The sequence below is a fragment of the Barbus barbus genome (assembly GCF_936440315.1).
Source record: "Barbus barbus genome assembly, chromosome: 27".
Classification (NCBI taxonomy): Eukaryota; Metazoa; Chordata; class Actinopteri; order Cypriniformes; family Cyprinidae; genus Barbus; species Barbus barbus.
Window position 1 is genome coordinate 21,694,144 of NC_136755.1, and position 20,026 is coordinate 21,714,169.

A 20,026-nucleotide genomic window follows, 5' to 3' on the forward strand; every position below is an offset into this window, starting at 1 on the left:
TTTTAAATGTACAAAATAACTCAGTCAACAATAACTCAAATTTTGAGAATCAACTTAAAATAAATGAGCACATTTCACTAATTATAATAAATTCATTGTGTCATAGATTAATTAATTTAGGAGATTTTACATGATTTTTTCAGGTAGATTCCATTAAAAAATCAAGTTGTAAAATCTACTCAAAAATATTAATTGTAATATTGTTACCATAATTTTTAAGTAAAATAAAGTAAATAGCCCATTCCATTTTTTACAGTGTAGAATGCAGAGCAAAAAAGGCAAACTATGCACACAGCAACAGCTCTAGTACTCTCATACCGCACACACAGTCTCACACCATATAATTCAAAGCAGAATACACAAAGCTGGAAGAAGTAGTCCAAGAAAAAGTAATAAAAATAAAGCCACATTTTCAATTTCCAGTTTTCTAGGAAACCTAAGAACATGGAGTTTCCATGAACTAGCCTCTGCCAGAGGTCCCCATGCTCTCTTTTCTGCCTGCCTTCTTTCTATTTCTCTCTTCTGCTCTCTCTTCACGCTGCACCAAGCCAGCCGGCTCTCAGAAAAGAGAAAAACATCTATAAAAACGAGAAGGGAAATTTACAGCTCTGAGAAAGCTTCTCTAATGCTTCAGCCAGTGTACTGTTAATCTTTTGCAGTGTTAAAAGACCAAAAAAAGTCAACAAATGCTGCACACCAACACTAACAGAAGGTATTCACTTTTTATTTGCTCATTTAAACAGGGTTTAATTTGGGCCATATTACTTTAAATTCAAACTGTAAAGGCTTTTTACATACTTTTTACTCTCTTCAAGGAAGCTCAAAAGTGGAACGCACCAGGAGGGGATGACAGGAATGCGAGAGGGTGTGTGCATATATATATATATATGTATATGTGTGTGTGTGTGTTGTACTTGGATGGGCTCCAGGCCTTGTGTCCGTTATATAAACCTTAACCCCCCCAGCTGATTCCACGGGGCAACAAAGGCAGCAAATTTCCTAGAAAGACAGGTCACGTGACCCAAGTAGATCAGGCTACAGAGTGGTTAGAAATCCAAAGCATTTTGGAGTTGATCTCTGACCCCGAAAGCTATAACTTGGCCATTCTAGGCGCTGATATGATGCACAAACATAAATACAACTGCTCAACTTTCCCATTTGGCTCTTGGTGACCATACACCCAGCTATAAACCTGAAACACAATTCCAAGTCTCCTTTTGACCTATGACCTCTGACCCTAATCGTCATCCTCATTAACTACAAGCAACTTAAGACTTGTAACTCTCCATGTAACTAATCCCTAACCGTAACTAAAGAGGAAGAGAAATAATGGATAACAGACTGACTGAACTAAATTTGCAGATATGATATTAAGATTAAATAAAGAAGATGTATACAAAGTATACATAAAAATTTCAGTGTACATAAAAATTTATAAGACTACATATAGAGAGACACTGGGCAGGAAGAAAATAAAACGTAAGTGTAGACCAAAAACAATTAGAAAGAAAATATAGAGATAAACCTATATAAAAGGGGATATGAACTGAGAAACCAAAATTCCTTTGATCTTTTGACACATAAGTCATTGTACTATAAAGACATCCTGTAAGTTTCAGAACTGAAAACTTTGTTGTTAGTCTAAAAAGAGCTTATATTGAAGGCAGTTTGCCAAAACAACATCTTGTGGAATGTTCTACTCTATGGGGAAGGGGAAGTGGTGTGTGGCCAAGTATGGTGACCCATACTCGGAATTTGTGCTCTGCATTTAACCCATCCAAGTGTACACACAGTAGTGAACATACACCCGGAGCAGTGGGCAGCCATTTATGCTGCTGCGCCCGGGGAGCAGTTGGGGGTTTTGGTGCCTTGCTCAAGGGTCTCACTTCAGTCGTGGTATTGAGGGTGGAGAGAGTGTTGGTTATTCACTCCCCCCACCTACAATCCCTGCCGGACCTGAAACTCGAACCCACGACCTTCGGGTTACAAGTCCAACTCTCTATCCATTAGGCCACGACTGCCCTGTAAAAGTGTAATAGTGTGGATAAGCACCGCCTCCGCAGAGGAAGATCAATGCCTGACAATAACAATAATTACTAAATATTTTCATGTCAGAGCGATAAATGGTCAATATTAAAAATTATATTCTATTGTCTAACAAACCTAAAAACTAAATGCATTTCAATTTAAGCATTATTATAAATGTACAGGATGATATAATGTACAATATGAAAAATACATATACTAATGCGATTTGATAAAGATTACATAAAAGCATTTTTAAATATTAACTTCAAAACATAATATGAGAAATAAGCATGCACAAATTCAATAATACTGATAAATCTCTATTAAATCATCATACACATGAATAAATATCCATTGTATTTCATTTTAGCATTAGTTTGCATTAATTTTTATCATTAACTTTGGCCTAATTTCATTTTAAATTTTTGGATTTTTTAATGTTTTATTAATTTTAAGTATTTTGGTCATATTATAAATAAATAAAATGAATGTAGACTACGGCCCCTTTAATGCCTCAAAGAGAAAGAGAGCAGAACACCCGTGCAAGCCAGGGTTCCTGAGTTGTGTATGCCTGAAGTGAATATTTGGGCTGCGTTGCCCCCCTGCTTGGGAAGATCTGGGCCAGGTGCCTGTGGCTCTGAGAAACCCCCTGTAGAGTTATATACAGCCACAGACAGAGGGTGGCCCACACCCCTGCCTTCACCATATACACTCAAGCTCTGCCTCTGGGGGGGATAGTTTATGGAAGTGCGGAAGTGCTGGATAGTTTATTAAATTTAAACTAAAGGAATCATATTAGAGAGAGTGAGAAGACAAGCAGAGTCAAATATAGAGAGAGGGTTGACTGCATAGCCCGGGTATAAATAGCAATACTTTGCATGTCAGCATGTCAGCTGTGCAGCACCATGGCAATGCCATGGCGACGAAAGGCATGTGGACATGCCACAGAACCCTCGAGAACTACTGTGCTGAAGCGATGAGTCCCCTCGTGCTGGTTCAGGAGGATTTGTGCATGTGAGTGTTCAGGTTTTCCGTGCAGCTTCCGCTCGAGGAGTCATTACAGCATGGTCTGGAAACACTGACATAGTGCCCTGCTGAACTTGAAAGCTCTGTAGACTACATTGCTTCAGATGGGGCAATACAGATACTTCTATACTAGGCTTTACCTGGTAGTTTGGGTGATGGAGGAAGTAGTCTGGGCATCCAGCTAAGGCCATACTCGGAGTGCCCGCAATTGGTGTGAGCCGTCACATGCACCTCCAAACCCCTGTGCAACAGCCTGAGAGAAAAACAGAGAGAGACTTTAAAAAAAATCGCAAAAATATACTGAATCTCAGTGATGACCACTTTGCAATAGAGGTCTGCATTCCTGCGGCTCTTCCACGGGAACTGCGGGACACAACCAGATTTCTTGCGACACAGGATTAAATTCCCGAATAAAACTCTGGTGTAATTTGAACGGGAGTGGGCGGTCTAACAACATCCCGTTCCCGACGTCCTTTCAGAACAGCATAGATTCTGCACTTCATTCTTATTGACCACCGGTACAGTCTGTACTCAGGACTGTTATGCACGCGCTGCACGCTTGAACCAGTGCTTTCTGCGTCATGCATTTTATTTGCGAGGTCTGTGCACAGCATGTGCATATCAATGCTCAGAGGAGGCTGTAGCCAACTGGTGGTAAATATACGTCCCTCAGACAGAACAGGCAGGTTGTCGATGAGTGACAGAGCAGAATAAGGATGGAGCAAAGTGTGGATGTGCGGTCTTTGAAGAACGTTCAACTCGGTTTTGTTTATATTTTGCTTAGCCTATAATTTTAAATTACAGATATTGTAGCCTATTTATTTATTTTTCTCTGCAACACTTTTCCTACTGTGTACAAATGTTAAAAGAATTTTAAATGTATCTATCGGTAAATCATAACTTGTGATTAACCAAAATGCCAGATTTTTTGCTTTAGAATTTATATTACAAGCATAACATTTTAAAGGGGTCATGAACTGCCTTTTGTACTATTTTGTACTGTTCTCTGAGGTCCACTTATAATGTTATCAAGATTTTTACATACATTTTTGAAATACATTTTGAAGTAATAGGCTATTTTCTGCCCGTTTTTAACCCCCTCATCAGAACACTCTGTGTGGTGGATTGCAGACTCGGAAGTAAAAGCCTACTGCTATGATTGGCTAACACTTGTGTATGTTTGACAACCTACATCCTTTACAGATGGACGCTGCTGTGATTAAAAATGCATGAATACTTCGTACATATCAAACGATCAGTAATAAGACACAAATAAAGCCCGGCTCACACTGTGCGATTTTGGCCACGATTTGTTCGTCTGAGACAAATTTTGAAAATCCTAAAAGATTCCTATAATCCTAGGCTAAAATCGGTTGTCTAGATCGCTGGTTTGACATGTTCACCGACAGCCGATTAATGGCCGTTGCGATCATTTTTTTCCTCCGATTAAATTCTGGCAGTGTCAGAAGATTTCAGACACTTTCCTGCAGTGTGACATCTCCTACGACGACCGTCAAACCAAGAACCAATAGGACCACTGAACTTGATGACGCAATTAGCGCGACAACTTCAAACCACTCATTATTTGTAAAAACAATACATGTACAAGGTAAAGTTTACTTAAAGTTTATTTATTAAGGGGCAGGATGTTTAAACTCGAATAACAAAATTACCTCAAGTTCGCTCTGTAGAACTGGAAGTCCATAAAGTCCTCTTTTGCCCAGCCATGACTTGCTCCACACACGTAGTCTTTTTCGGGTTTTTTTTTTTTTTTAACATCAAGGCATGTAATTAATAAAACTAACGCTACACGTTGCTGTTGTTTGCTAGCTACCATTATAGCGAGAGAACGCGGGTCACGTATTGATGACGTAAAACTCCGGACAAGTCTTCTTGAGTACGTCCGTTTTTATCGCGTCTTGACTGTCGTACAGTCTGACATTAAGACAACTGAGATCCTACAGTCTGACATGGGGATCATGTTCGTACAGTGTGACAAGCAACAATCGCAGAAGCCTTTTAAAAATCGCACAGTGTGAGCCCGGCTTAATAGTGAGAAGAAGATGAAATGCAAACAGGGTGTAAACATGATTTTCAGAGGCGTGCTCTGCCCTAAATTTGATACGCCCCAAAGTAGTGGTGTTGTAGCGTTGCCAGCGGCACTGACTGCTGATTTGACGCTGTAGTGAAAACGCACCATTATGGAGACGGTCTGGAACTTCATTAACAAAGTTCATTCACTCATTCCTAACATTGGAATCAGAAGGAAGGCAATGCAAAGACTGTTTTTCCACAATCTTGCTGTCTTCAGAACATCTTTATCGTTTGGTTTCTGCGTAGACCCGTGTTCGCCCAAAGACTAGAAATATAAAGACGGTTCACTCCAATGCTTACGAATAGGAGAAACTGCAACGCGCAATATGGCAGGATAGTCCCGGCTTCTAAATGAAAGAGCCAATCGTTAATTGGTAAAATCATTGCATCACTGCAGCGGCCATTAGAAGCTCCGGTTCCCATAGAGACCTGAGGCTGGACCAGCCGATGCGCATGCACATTCATAAGCGCATTGGAACTACGCATGCGCATTGGCTGGTCTAGCCTGAAAATTAAGCTTTTTAAACACTATTTGAGCATAAGAACAACATTCATGGGGCAGTTCGGAAATATGTAATTTAATTGCGAGTTCAGCAAGCAGTTTTGGAGATTTCAGGATTCCCCCATTCATTAAGATAGGACTTGGTCTTGTTTGAGCTGCTCGGAGGCGTTGCAAATATGGCGGCCGAGTCGAATGGACTTTCGTTGAAAGGGCTTTGGGCTCCCTTGTTATTTACACAACATGCGCCAATCAGTCGGCAGGGCTAAACAGGCAGTGATGTAGAAGTAGGCATTGATCTTCTGTGGTGGCGGTGCTTAGAGTGGCATATTCCACAAGCTGTCGTTTTGGCAAACTGGCTTCAATAACAGCTGTTTTTAGACTAACAAAACAGTTCTGAAACAAACTTACAGAATGTTTTAATTGCACATTGACCTTATATTGACCTTATATGTCAAAAGATCAAAGGGATTTTGATTTCTCAGTTCATGACCCCTTAAAAGTCACAATGAAATGTAAATAGCAACATCATTTCTTCCACACTATGAAATAGGTACAGCTGGGTGAAACAATTATTGAAAATAAAAAGCATATACTTAGTTCATTCCATCATTTGTTTAGTAGGTGGAGGCAAACTGGCTGAATGTGAACTTGTTAGAAATGAAGAATAACAAGTAAAAAAAAAAATTATAGAAACATAGGTAGGGTAAATTTCCATTTTGTCTCACTTTGAAGTAAAATCATTTTATTAAAGTTTATTTTCAACTCATTCCTATGCTCCTGCAAGGCATCTTATAGTATACTTCTATAGATATACTAATCAGTGCATGTGGTAAAACAAATCAAGCACTAGGGATGTAAAAATATCAAAATCTCACGATATGATATCGCAATATGAAGTCCACAATAGGGCTGTGACGGTGGCAGATTTTTACCACTGTGGTGGTAATGGACCAACTACCGGCGGTGACGGTGTTTATATATACACATATACATACAGGGCCTAAAATCAACACTCGCCATGCGCCAAATGCAAGTAAAAATCAGCGTTGGTGAGTACATGTAACAGTGTCAGTCGCCAGTTGGCGGGTAAATATGTTATGAAATGTAACAAGGTAATGTAGTGAGAACAACAGCCAGTTTTTAAAGAGATTCGCTGTTTCTAACGCAAGTGAATAAAATCATCTTTCCGAAGAAGAGCTCATCGTGATTAGCGGTTTTGTCATAAGCGACAAGTGCGAATCACAGTAATAGCACATGCACAGGGATTATGACGGATTTTTTAAATGAGGTGGGAACCACGGAGGTAGCAAGGGACTCATTAAAGATAGAAGTGAATGAGTCCCTTGCTACCTCTGTGGTTCCCACCTCATTTAAAAAATCCGTCATAATCCCTGTGCCTAAGAACAATAAACCCTCTTGCCTGAATGACTATCGCCCAGTTGCCCTCACTTCTATAGTCATGAAGGTTTTTGAGAGACTTGTAAAGAGCCACATTTGCTCCTCCATCGCCCAAACAGATCTACGGACGATGCCATCTCTCACGTTCTCCGCTCTTCCCTCACACACTTGGACAGCAACAATGGGAATTATGTAAGGCTGCTATTCATTGACTATAGCTCAGCTTTCAACACTATAGTCCCCATCAAGCTGGCATCTAATCTCACAGACCTCGGCCTAAACTCCTCACTCTGTGACTGGATTTGGATGAGGTAGAGAGACTCACATCATGGTGCCAGGACAACTGTCTCTCTCTGAACGTGAGCAAAACTAAAGAGCTGATCATGGACTTTAGGAAGAGACAGCAGCAGCCCTACACTCCTCTTATGATCAGTGGGACCCCTGTGGAGAGGGTGAGTAGCTTCAAGTACCTCGGTGTAAACATCTCCGAGAACCTGATTTGGACTACACACATCCGAAATATTTATTGCGATGTTTTTAAGAAAAGACATAAGGAATTGGACATTTTTTTTTTCATTTTGTACATTTTAAAGTTAAAGTTGCAGTCCGTAACATTTTTTGGTTAAAAACTATCCAAATAATCAGGAACAAAACTGATCGGGAAAGAGCTAGAGCAGCGGTTCCCAATCCCAGTCCTCGTGCACCCCTATGCACGGATTGGATTTTTATCCGATATGCCGATGTTTTTCAGCTCATTTTGGTTGGAAAAACAGATACAGATACCGATATATTTACTTTTGTTTGGAAACAACACCAAGTCTCTCCTGTGCAGAAATTATTAGCAAAATCGTTTAATTTTTGTTAGTTTTTAACAAGAACTTATTTGTTAAAATTTAATAAACAATAATGTAGCTTTTTTGACAGTTTATTGAAGCTTTGAAAATACAGGTAGCTATGAATAAACTATATATATATATATATATATCTCAATCGCTATATATATCTCAATCGCTGCATTTTTTCCCAAGAAAGATGCAATTAACCCTAACATTTCATTTTAAGATTTAACATTTGTAGATTGTCTAAAGCAAAATTCTGAAAATCTTTTAGAACTTATGATGTGTTTAAAAAATAAAACATTACACATTAATTAATAAATCAGTATAAATAATTTAATTTATTAAGTGTCATGTTTTTTTTTCATGTAAGCTATAGCTTCTGATGTTTAAATCAATTTTATATATACTCAATACGCAAATACTCATTTTATGACATCAATTACTGCTTTATTTAATCAGAAACACAGCCTAAATGTTACATGTGTAGGCTATTTTACTTTTAATTTACGTAGAAGTAGGCCAACATCACCTACAAATTAAAACTCCTTACCGAACGGGTGTTAGGACCCGGGGGAGGCTGTCACTGCATGTGCTATTACTGTTTACTCTATCACAGTCATTCTGTACATGCTTTCACAGATTAAATGACTGTTTTGGATCGCTGCAATCTAATCGTCATTCAGACAAAACTTTGATTCAGGAATGAGCCACACTGCTGACGTGATCTAATCAATAGCACACCCTGAGCACATGTGAGTTAACGTATGCCTCTTATCGGCAAGACATATCGGCATATTTTTTCATATCAGGCCGATGCCGATATTTACATTTAAAGCCATTATCGGCCGATTCCGATATCAGTCTGATAATATCGTGCATCCCTAAAATTCTATTTAAATTCACGTCTCGCACACTTTAATGCACTTTGAATGGAACATAAACACTTGTTTCGAACTGGAATCATGGCAGAATATCCGGTGATGTTCACTTTGCAGGGAACTTACGGTCGAATAAAACAAATGTCGTACGTGACAAAGAGATACATACGAAATGTGCAGAGCGGGGGGCGTGAGGGCTGGGACTGGGAAATGCTGAGCTAGAGAAAGACAAAAAGAGTAAACTGAAATAGAGTTTGTATTTCCATTCTGAAACATTTTGATCCAACATGCTTGGAGGCACCAAATCACTTTTTGACAGTGTACTTTAGCACCGCATGAAAGTCCAAACTGAGAAACTGTAAGCCCAAACGTGTGGTGCTCAACTCCGGATTCAAGGCTCAACCCTGGAGCAGCTGAACAGCAGGAGCACAGAACCAAAACCTCAAAATAACATCCAGCATTGAAAGATCGTTCAGGCCCACTATGCATCAATGGCCAAGCTCATTATTCTGACAGAGAAGAAAAGCGACACACATTCACGCACATACACAGAGATTCTTGCTGATGATTGAGACCGCACTCTTAGGTTGCCTCTGTTAGGCCAGCAAAGGTGGTTCAATCAGATGCATTGGGTTTAAAAGAGGGTTCCCTGAAAGACTTGATTAACCTTAGGAAAGCCTGTAAAATTAAGCCAAGTAGCCAAATAAGACAGGTTCTTGTGTTCAAAAACAGACTATTAAAGAGGTGGTTGACTTTTTTCTAGGCTTGATTGAGTTTATGGGGTGCAGTCTAACATGTTCGTGCTTTGTTTTAAAAAACACATTATTTACCTTATTCTACACCGTTCTGTCTCTTCCCTGATAAATGTTCCGATGATTTCCTGGTTTTATGAAGCCCCTACCTCAGAAATGCACGATGGGCTCAGATTGGTCAGCTGGCCCAGTGTGTTGTGATTGGCTAAACCGCCTCTGTTGTGCATCTGATTGTCCTGCCCCTCATTTTGCTACCGCTTCTGTTAGCTTCTAATTCACGGTTTTATCCTGATTAAAGCTTTAATACAGCACGGCAACCGCACGCGTGTCCATGTATAACTCTTCTCATTGCTATTTAAAAATAAGTGTATAATTGGAACAGTTCATTGTTGGAGATTAGCTGAGATCTGAATGAGAGAGACAGAAAGAAAGAGAGATGCAGAGCAGGGCAACATGAGGAACAGGATTGAGAACCGCTGCTTTAGAACATTGATTTTGAAACTTGTGAATCCATTAAAATCGTTAGAAGACAGAATCGCAATTCATATATGAATAGATTTTTACGTGCACCCCTAGTTTCCTCTTCCTCTTTAAAGCAGCCGCAGCATGGCCTCGCCTCCTTTGCTGCATGTTCCTGGGGATGGGGTTTATCTGGGTTCGTTCGTACCCGGGAAGTAACTCGCTGTAGTCCCGAGCCGTTTTGTAGGCATTAAACTGGCATAATTTTAAAAGAAGATATCTCCGTTTTCATTGAACTTTCAGCTTCGTAACTTTGCAGATATCGTTTATGCTCAAACAGCAACATAACACACTAACTAACATTAAAAAAAGTGAAATCGCAAACAACCACCACTTTAAACGTGATCAAATTGGTGGTCATTGTCAACCATCTGTGTTCAAAGAACATGGTATTGTCTAAAACTTCTGGACATGCTAAACACTACACACTAAACTCATGTCATAATCTGAAAACACACTCACTTGGTTGACAACAATGAAGCCAAATACTGATGAAATCGTTATGGTTGCGGTTTTTAAGCCTGCGTGAAATCCAGATGCATGATAAATCTACTTCTGTAACTGCCTCAGTGCTTTTTAAGTTCACCAGGGTTCATTCTCTGCATTATCTGGTGATTCTAAGAATAAAAAGAGACAGAGGCCCTAACTTAATGTTGAAATCTGTTGCAAAAAAAGAAGACTTTCCAAGTTCAAGTGGTTGCAGTTCATTTATCTTCACCTCCCATAGTTTTTAGTGCTGATTGACAGAGGCTCTATTGTTGTCAGTTACGTAATCCAACCTGTTATTGTTAAGATATCAGACACTACATAAAGCTGCTACATACCGATATGGTCCACCAGTGTTTTGGGTAGCACTTCGCACAAGAACCGACAAGAACCTCTGTGTATAGAGCAAAGCACACCCAGATTTAATGATGAAAAAATATACACAAAGCTGTTACGGGGGGGGGAAACTCACTGTTTAGAGATGGGTGAAATGCTTCATGTACCAAGGTCTTATCAGGGAAGCAAATTAAGAGAGTGAACGAATCCCACCACTGCCTCTCATGTCTTCTAAAGAATTTCAAGGCCTAGATGATCATTCCAAGAGTGTCCTGTCCTCATTCTCCCTTTAGTATGTACATAAACACAGGTCAAGTGCCCCTCTTTCCTTCCTAATAGAGTGAACAAGACAGCCACTCAAGTCTGAAACCTACTTTCTTTTTTTCCATCAAGAGTCATCCACCACCATTGGATATTGCCCTTTGCAAGGTCAGCCAGGTCAAATGGATCCAAAAATTACAAGATAAAGGTACCTTGAGATTCATGTCTACACCAAATTGGCTATTCTAAATGCAAACAAGTACTGTAATGTATGCTGGGAAATGCCAGGACGCCTCATCAGCTCCTTTTAATCCACCGATTAGCCAATAACCAATAAATGACCTATATTTTGTCAAAATAAATGATAAATCAAACACTCTCAATTGTTTCAAGGACTTCAGCCCTGCTCTAGCAGAGCTACATTCCTGCACACTTCAGTTCCAACCCTACTCCAACACACCAGCTTGTAATTTTTTAAGCAACACCTTGATTAGCTGGTTCAAGAGTGTTTGACTGGGGTTAGTGCTGAACTCTGCAGAATGGTAGCTCTTCAGAAGTAGGATTGGACCCTTTTTCTCATTTTAAATGCCACAGGTAAATTTCACAACATTGTAAATGTACAGTATGAATAAATATAATTTTTTCGATTTTCAAAATATTACATTTAACAGTGTTATTTTTTTTTATGTTTTTAAGATGAACTAATTCAGCATTAGATGATAGTCAAGATCATCTAAATGTAAAAATCAGGAAAATGAGCATGTCCCCCTTCAATGTAAGGCGCTTTGAGTACCCAGAAAAGCGCTATATAAATGGAACAAATTATGTCAAATTAAATATCCAATACAAACCAATATATATCCGATATCTATCAATAAATTAAAATACCTCTAACGTAGTCTGATACATGATTTACTGACAGAAAAATAACCGTTTCCTGATAGAGATGCACTGAAATTTAGGCAAAAATTAATAATAATAATACTAATAGTTTAAATTTACTAACTTTAATTATGTTTTAATTACAATAGTTTTGGACAGCTAAAATTTTACCCCATTTTACTGTTTCAGCATTTATTTCATGCATGAAGCATGGATAAGCTATATGTAAACATTTCAGCAGTGTGGATGCACATTACCATGACCAAAATTGATGTTACACTAGCAATATGTAAAAATTTGTTCTGCTCAAATACGGAATTCTTTCTTGAATTTTGGGTTTCAGTGTTTTGGCAAAAAAAAAAAACATAAATAATAATAATAATAACAATTTTGTTGCACCACAAATTTCTGAGAAACTAAAGCTAAAAAACACTGAAGTTCAAGACATGAGTATTTCTTAAACCACCACATAGCCAACTAAAAATCCCAATACAACCAGTTCAATCTGACAAGCAGAAATTCCCAGAACCTTCCACTCGACCCAAAACTTTGAAGGAATGTTGCCTGAAGACAAGGTTCATTTTGTACACATCAAACTATGTTGGTTATTGTTTTTTTTAATCATTATTGACCAATACTGCATATGTATCATTGGATACTGGATACTTATAATAGTAGTACATAATTAGTCATTCTGGCTAATAGGGTGAATCAGGTCAACATGAATTGGTTCATAGGATACAAGTTATACAAAAAGTTAAGCTTTTGCTTTGAAGGAAAGTTAGAATGTTGGACTAGCAGCAACCATCAGAGCTGATCTGTTCATAACACTGAGAATAGAGTGGCCAAAAAGAGGAGTGGTTCATTGTGCTGTATTGGATTGCATGGACAGTCTTTAAGCTTTGGAAGCCAGCAGTGGCACAACGGGGAGATCAAAAGAACTAGTGCCCTGTGACAGACTGACGGTCCATCGGAGGCAGCTGGGTATGTGTGTGTTCCAAGACTCCAAAATCAGGTCAGAATCTATCTAACATGGACCACCCGTGTGACCACACACAAACAAAAGAGCTATCGAGAAAAAGCTAAATCAGACTGGAGACAGAGTCTGAAGCACAACGCAAACCGACACGAGTTCCCACTAACTGTCTATGCAAGCCAGCAGAGTTTGATCGGTTATGACAGTTCATGTGTAGTTTTAGTGAACTCCTGCTTTAAATAAACCAGCTTTGGATTGACCAAAACCACTTTTGTATAGACTTCAGCAAGGCTGACCAAAACAAACACAATGGGTCTTGGATCAGTCACCAATGGTTAAATTAAGAGCATATGTAGCACTACTCTCTCAGTCAAAGTCTCTGCACTTTTGCTTATCCCCCCCCCCCCCCCAGACCATGTGGCCAATGCTAATAATAGTGCATAAACTTTTCACATAATTTCTTTCTGTCTCTCTCACACAATTTTTTTTAGCAATATAACACAGAACTGTAGAGTGCATGCTGATTTGTTTATTTTTAGGATGAATGCTTACATTTGGTGCTAAAGATTGAGGGAACATAGCCAGATAAAGTAGGATGGTGGGAGACAGTTTGCAACATCAGATAAACAAGGGGAAAAAGAGAGAAATGAAGAGACATTAGAAGATAAGTGATATCATTTTATCTTCCAAAATATGCAATAAAAATTAACAATTTTGGTTGTTTTGTTGTCGCAAACCACTGTGTGAATACTCCTTAACGTTACACTTTTCTAAGACAACAAACTATACACCTAATTATACAACCATACATATAATCTAACGTCATCTTGGCTTAAAGATAAAACCAATGCCCAAAAATATAGGGGACAAGTGAAAAGGGAATAATCTGTGCCATCTGAACCAGAATATGTTGACGTGTCTCCTCCGACTCGGGTAGTCGTGGCCTAATGGTTAGAGAGTCGGACTTGTAATCCAAAGGTTGCGGGTTCGAGTCTCGGGCCGGCAGGAATTGTAGGTGGGGGGAGTGAATGTCCAGCGCTCTCTCCACCCTCAATACCACGACTGAGGTGCCCTTGAGCAAGGCACCGAACCCCCAACTGCTCCCCGGGCACTGCAGCATAAAATGGCTGCCCACTGCTCCGGGTGTGTGTTCACGGTGTGTGTGTGTGTTCACTGCTGTGTGTGTGCACGTTGGATGGGTTAAATGCAGAGCACGAATTCCGAGTATGGGTCACCATACTTGGCTGAATGTCACTTCACTTATTCTTACCTCCCTTAGTGAACACTAGATGTATGAAATTGTGAACTGAAATGACATTAAATTGAACCCTCTAGGCCTGGAGGCGGCAATTTGGAGTTGTCGTCTTGCTTCATTGCTTTATGCAGAATCTCTGCCAAATAAAACCCACACATTTCTAGTTGAGATGTGTGTGAGAGAGGGAGACTGACAAACTCATATGTGTGCCTCAACATGCCTTTAAAAATCCAACCCCTGCACTCGGCCAGTCTATTGTTAGAGAACCACTGAACAACTTGACAAAAGCTTGACTTCCTTCCTTGACAAAAGAAAACAGATACACCTCCTTTATGTAAGTCTATGCGTGTATGTGTGTGTGAGAGAGTTATAGAGAGCATTCTCGCACAAGAATATTACATAACTTTTCTGGACAATTTCTTTGGACAACTGTTTGAAATGAAAAACAGCTCATTTGCATTTGTGACATGCAAATCAAACATTTGCACAATCCCATAATGTCAGATTATGTTGCAGTTTATAGTCTAATAGCACACTGTAGAACACCAAGATCAAGCATTAGAGACTCAAATAAGATAACTTATCTTAAAGCCAAATATATGGTCCGAAACACAAAGATAAGGCCAAATGTGCAACATCTGCATCAAAATTCAGAATAGAAATCATAGGACTTTCCCAGAAAACGTGTCAGATTTCAGCATAACTCAAATCAGAAATTAATGTAATACAATTCTTTCAAAAGGTTTGTTTACATAGTCTTTTTAGAGGTGGCATAAATGCAATCCAATAACCCTACGCATTTAAAAAAAGGCAGCGGCTACTTGCAGTAAGTGCAAATAGCATATTTTTTTGCTATATTTTCTATTTACACTATGTTAAAATAGCAAGATTTTCTGCTATTTAAACTACTTATTGCAAATAGATTAGATTAGATTAGATTAGATTCAACTTTATTGTCATTTATGCAGAGTACAAGTACAGAGCTAATGAAATGCAGTACAGAGCTAATGAAATGCAGTAGTGCAATATGGTTTAAATATGGTTAAAAATAGTGGCAATTATCTGCACCTCAGTATTGTAGTACATTATAAAACAGTACGCAATAATAACGTATTGAGTGTAAATTATAAATCAAATTATTAAATGGCTTCCACCTTATTGGGACAATAAAGCCCTCCCTACTCCTACCCTAACCGATACACTTATTTTCAATTTTTCGATTATTTCCTTCATTTTTATTTAACATAAATGCCTTTCTGATGCAATATGAGATTTGAAAAGTGAGAAAAGAGTTCGGCAAAAGATCGCATCAAAAAGCATGCATTTTACCATCTATGCTACTCAAACTGATATTATTTTAGTGTTGACTAACTCAATCAAACATTAGTGGGCGGAGTTAGTGTAAATAGCCTTTGCCAACAAGACTGGCTATTTGCACTTAGTGTAAATAGACACTCCCCTTAAAAAAATATACTAAAACGTGGAAACTGTTAATTTATCAAATTAGCTTGCGTGTACATCTTTATCTGCCAAATGGACAGCCAGTCATTAATTAACACTCTCACAAGTACCTACCCTAGCGCAGTAATATCAATAACCGCTCCGGTTGATTCAGAATCACTATAAAGAACCGATTCATAAGAGTCCTTCGCTTTGGAATCGGACACAGTGCGCTCAAGATGTTGATTCGCCACAAAGAATCATTTGTGGCGTTGGATGTTTTCAATTCACTAAAACCGGCTCTCAAGATTAATTCATTTGGCGAACCGGACTACATAATCGGGTGTGCGTTTTTTTAATTCACTTTAAGGTAAACAGTTGGTGTGTTTTGCGCTGTTTGCCCAGTAGCGGTGTTTTAACGTGGTGCGTTAAAAACGGTCGACAGTTCAGTACGGTCCGCATCGTTCGATATCCTTTACCAGATCATGTAAATAATTCGGTTCCAGTATTGTTTTTAAAAAAAGAACTGTTCTCGATTGCCAACACTACAGAAAAGATGTCTTCACAGTCAGCACGACCTAGGAGTACATCTATAAATACGATCTAAAAATACATGCACTCTTGAAGTTGTTTGTAAACACGCGTGAGTAAAGTTTACCGGTATTGGCTGTAAACCTGACTCTATGAGTTTCACTCAAAACTTATAAGCATGCATGCATGCATCTCATTCATAAATAGCAAGTTTACTTTAAATAGACCCTATTGTGAAATTAGCTACTCGGGTATATTTTAGCAGTGAATTACATTACAAAACGCATGTTCCTAAATTACATCCTCATATCTATAGATATAGTATGAGCATGAAACCATATGTTCTCAACACAGCCCCCATCCATCCAAACAGTCTGGAATACTCACCTCCAAATCGGTATTCTTCACGGGGAAAGAACGGTTGTTTAACTGGATTGTTTTCGGTACTCGCTGGAATGACAAAAAGTGCACAGGGTTAAACGTGTTCGTTGTGATCCTGACTGTTGTAGGAGGATAGAGTCGCGTCCGCACAAGTTGGGCTCAGCTGACTGCTTCAAACACACGAGAGTGAGGAACTCTTCCAGCCCCGCCCCCTTACGAACGAGGCGCACCTCCTTAGTTACAACCCGCCTATTTTAAACCATTGTTCTAAAATTCAGGCGGACACCTTCAGGATGATCTATGACTGGCTGTTTTTATCTGTTTGAGAATCAACTGCAGCACATGATGCTGCATAACATATTCTCAATACGACAGGAGCTAAAAGTATTACCGCTTTATAACAAAAGCCGAGAACGGTATACTATAAAGTTAATTAGCTATAAAAAGACTAAAAGTATATTCTTCTCAGCCTCCGTGTTATATTCAGCATCTAATCTGACTTAGGTCTATAATCATGTAAGGTGAACCATATCACATATGTGATATTGCCTCATATTCTCCTCTCTTTGAGCTGAAATTCCCATCACATTCCACCACCAGTACCTTCTGTCCATGTATTACAGTACATGAGACCTATTACATCTGTTGATTTATGATATTACCTGGTAATCAGGTTACATCTAAACATCTGCTATCTTTCTGAAATTGCTAAACAGTACAAAATCCATCTGAGGCTTTCATCGCTTCCAGAAGCTGAAGCGTCACACAATGGAGACCCGGAAAGCATTTCCAGGAGCAATGGACACTGGGTGTTGACAGGATCAGGGCGTGAGGGTTTGCATGGTATTACATAGCCATCTCATGAAACGTGGCCCTTGGCCAAACCTGGAGGGACAAGCCTCTGGAATTCCAGGAGAAGCGGTTATAAGATGCTCTTATGGGACCAATACTCAACACTGAGATTGCACAATTCAGATGGAGACAGCATCACTTCTGCCTGGTGAAGCCTCATAGGAAGATATTTGAAGATGTATTCATGGAGATTTTTTGGGGCTGGGGGGGGGGGGTCAGTGACATCAGATATCAGTCATCTTCTTGAGTGACACAGAATCATGATGGGTGGCTCAACCTTGAAATATAGATACTTAAGATACTGATGCTGACAAACATTGTTTATATTGACGCTACAAAAAATATTTTGTTTTGTTGTTTTTTGTAAAATAACTTTTTCCTTTTACTTATCTGAACACAGGCAAAAATGCTGAAAGGTCAAAGGTTAAAGTCAGGTTTATTGTCATTTTTTAACACTGCAGAAAAATGATTTCTTCATGAAGCAGCAGTAAAAGCATAACTTTTATATTGTTACTAGTATTTGAAGATTAACTTTTTCTGGACTGAAGCAACTTTTTCTTTTTCTTTTTTCTGGACTGATTTACTTCATAATCCATACATGATACAACAGAAAAATAAATAACAGCACCAGATTGCATATTTCTGCTCAGTTTTGGGCTTCTGAATAAAATGAAGATGTTTTTCCTTCTCAAGCATGAACACTGTGTTATATCTTACAATATGGACCATAAAATCCTGATGGATGGATGTAAATGATACAAACATAAAACATATATGCTATCTCTTTTATATTTTGTGTAATGGGTTAATAAACTGTTTCTTTTTTAATTATTTTTTTACGTCATGTGTCAAGCTCTACAGGGTTAATAAATGAAAATTGGGAAAAAAACTAATCTGATCATTTACATGTTAGGCCTGTCTTAAAAATGGCTTTTAAATGCTATACTGGTAATATCTATTTTATCTTTGGAGATCACAGAAAACAGCCAATTTAAAAGAGGCATCAGTGGTATCGATATAAGAAATAACTGGCCATGGTATTGGACTGGAAATAAAATGTGATTTTACTGATCCCTAACAAAAAGAGTCATTGAAAGTTCTTTAAATTGAAATTTCCTACTGGAATTCCCACTCATTTCCTACACTGGGAAGCCACGTTATGTAAAAATTCCACTGGTTACTTTTGACAAATGTTTGGAGGATACAGATGTTTTGTAGACCCTGGTTTGTCCTCCACAGGAATCAGAGAAAACCTTATGTATTACCACAGAGGAGAGCCACACTTACCCTCCCCTGTAAACACAAATTACACATTAACCATGCGTAAGGGTCTGACAAGAAAACATTTGCACTAATTTAACTTTCTCAAATACGTTGACTGGTAAGCCACAAAGGGCAGAGCATTACCAGAGCTATTCAAGCTATTCGGGGTGGTCAATGACGCACAGGGATATGTGTCAGCATCTACAAAGCGCATACCAAGAGTATTGCTATGTGTTACTTGGAACGGTTGTTACAAAGCCCAGCCTTCAGCCATAGTGTGCTTCTATGGATTTACTGTTTGACATCTCTGTTGAAGGTTTTCAGACAAGCCTTTCATTCTAACAGTATTGAAAGACTCAGTGCATTCAAGTCATGATGGAAGAATTGTATTTACAAGTTGAATGCACATAAATGCCACCACAAAGTCATAATTACTCATGCATTTTCTGCAAGGTGTAGATGAGTTTGTTTGTTCATCTGAACAGATTTAGAGAAATTTAGCATTACATCACTTGCTCACCAATGGATCCTCTGCAGTGAATGGGTGCCATCAGAATGAGAGTCCAAACAGCTCATAAAACCTTCACAATAATCTACAACTAATCCACATGACTCCAGTGCATCATTTAACATATTGCAAAGTGAAAAGCTGCGTGTTTGTGGAAAAACAAATCCATCCAGACATTTTAACTTCAAACCATTCCTTACAGCTAAAATATCCTTAATATATAAAGAGTCCTCTAGCCATAATATAGCTTTCTCCATTGAAAAGGTCTGAATCAGGAAAGAAATATGCACAGATCAAGCACCGTTTACAAGCACTAACAGCATTAATCCATTCGGATCAGAGAATGTTTCCAAACCTGCTCTGATGAAGAAACAAACTCGACCTACAGCTTGGATGACCTGAGGGTGAGACAATTTTCAGCAAATTAGAATCTTTGGATGAACTATTCCTTTAAAGAAAGTTCATAGTTTACTGCTTGTAATTAATTTGTGGTGGCATTCATGTGTGTTTAACCCATCATTTCTTTAGCCCTGAGTTTCCGAGTTGGGGGCATGTCGGTGAGAAAATATGGTAGATGCAATGGATGTGGTGTCTGTATTGATGGTAAATTTGTTGAAATTAATGCATAAAAAAAACAAAAACAATAAAACTAGCTCAGTTGCATGTACAAAATACAATAGTATTCTGTAAAATATTCAGTTTACAACACCTTCATAAACTGAATAAAAAGCAAAAACACACCTTAAGTGCATTATGTATCATTTTGTAGAAGCAGAGTTAAGACAAAAAAATATTGCTGTTTTTCAAAGAAAAGGTACA

The 20,026-nt window shown here is 38.6% G+C and overlaps 1 protein-coding gene across 5 annotated transcripts in view; it reads right to left on the reverse strand.

Moving 5' to 3' along the window:
* LOC306847103 (growth factor receptor-bound protein 10-like) overlaps positions 1-16,772 on the reverse strand; it is an 82,828-nt gene extending 66,056 nt beyond the window's left edge. The window contains exons 1-2 of one of the 5 annotated variants that reach the window (XM_079380880.1): positions 16,591-16,772; positions 3,195-3,307 (exon numbers count right to left, since the gene is read on the reverse strand). In XM_079380880.1, the coding sequence (XP_079237006.1) occupies positions 3,195-3,245 (51 nt within the window). In that variant the 5' untranslated portion in view covers positions 3,246-3,307; positions 16,591-16,772. Of the gene's footprint in view, positions 1-3,194; positions 3,308-8,934; positions 8,970-16,590 lie in introns of those variants that run through there. The other 4 variants (XM_079380882.1, XM_079380881.1, XM_079380883.1 and 1 more) reach the window with 4 other exon arrangements.
* Positions 16,773-20,026: the final 3,254 nt, after the last annotated feature.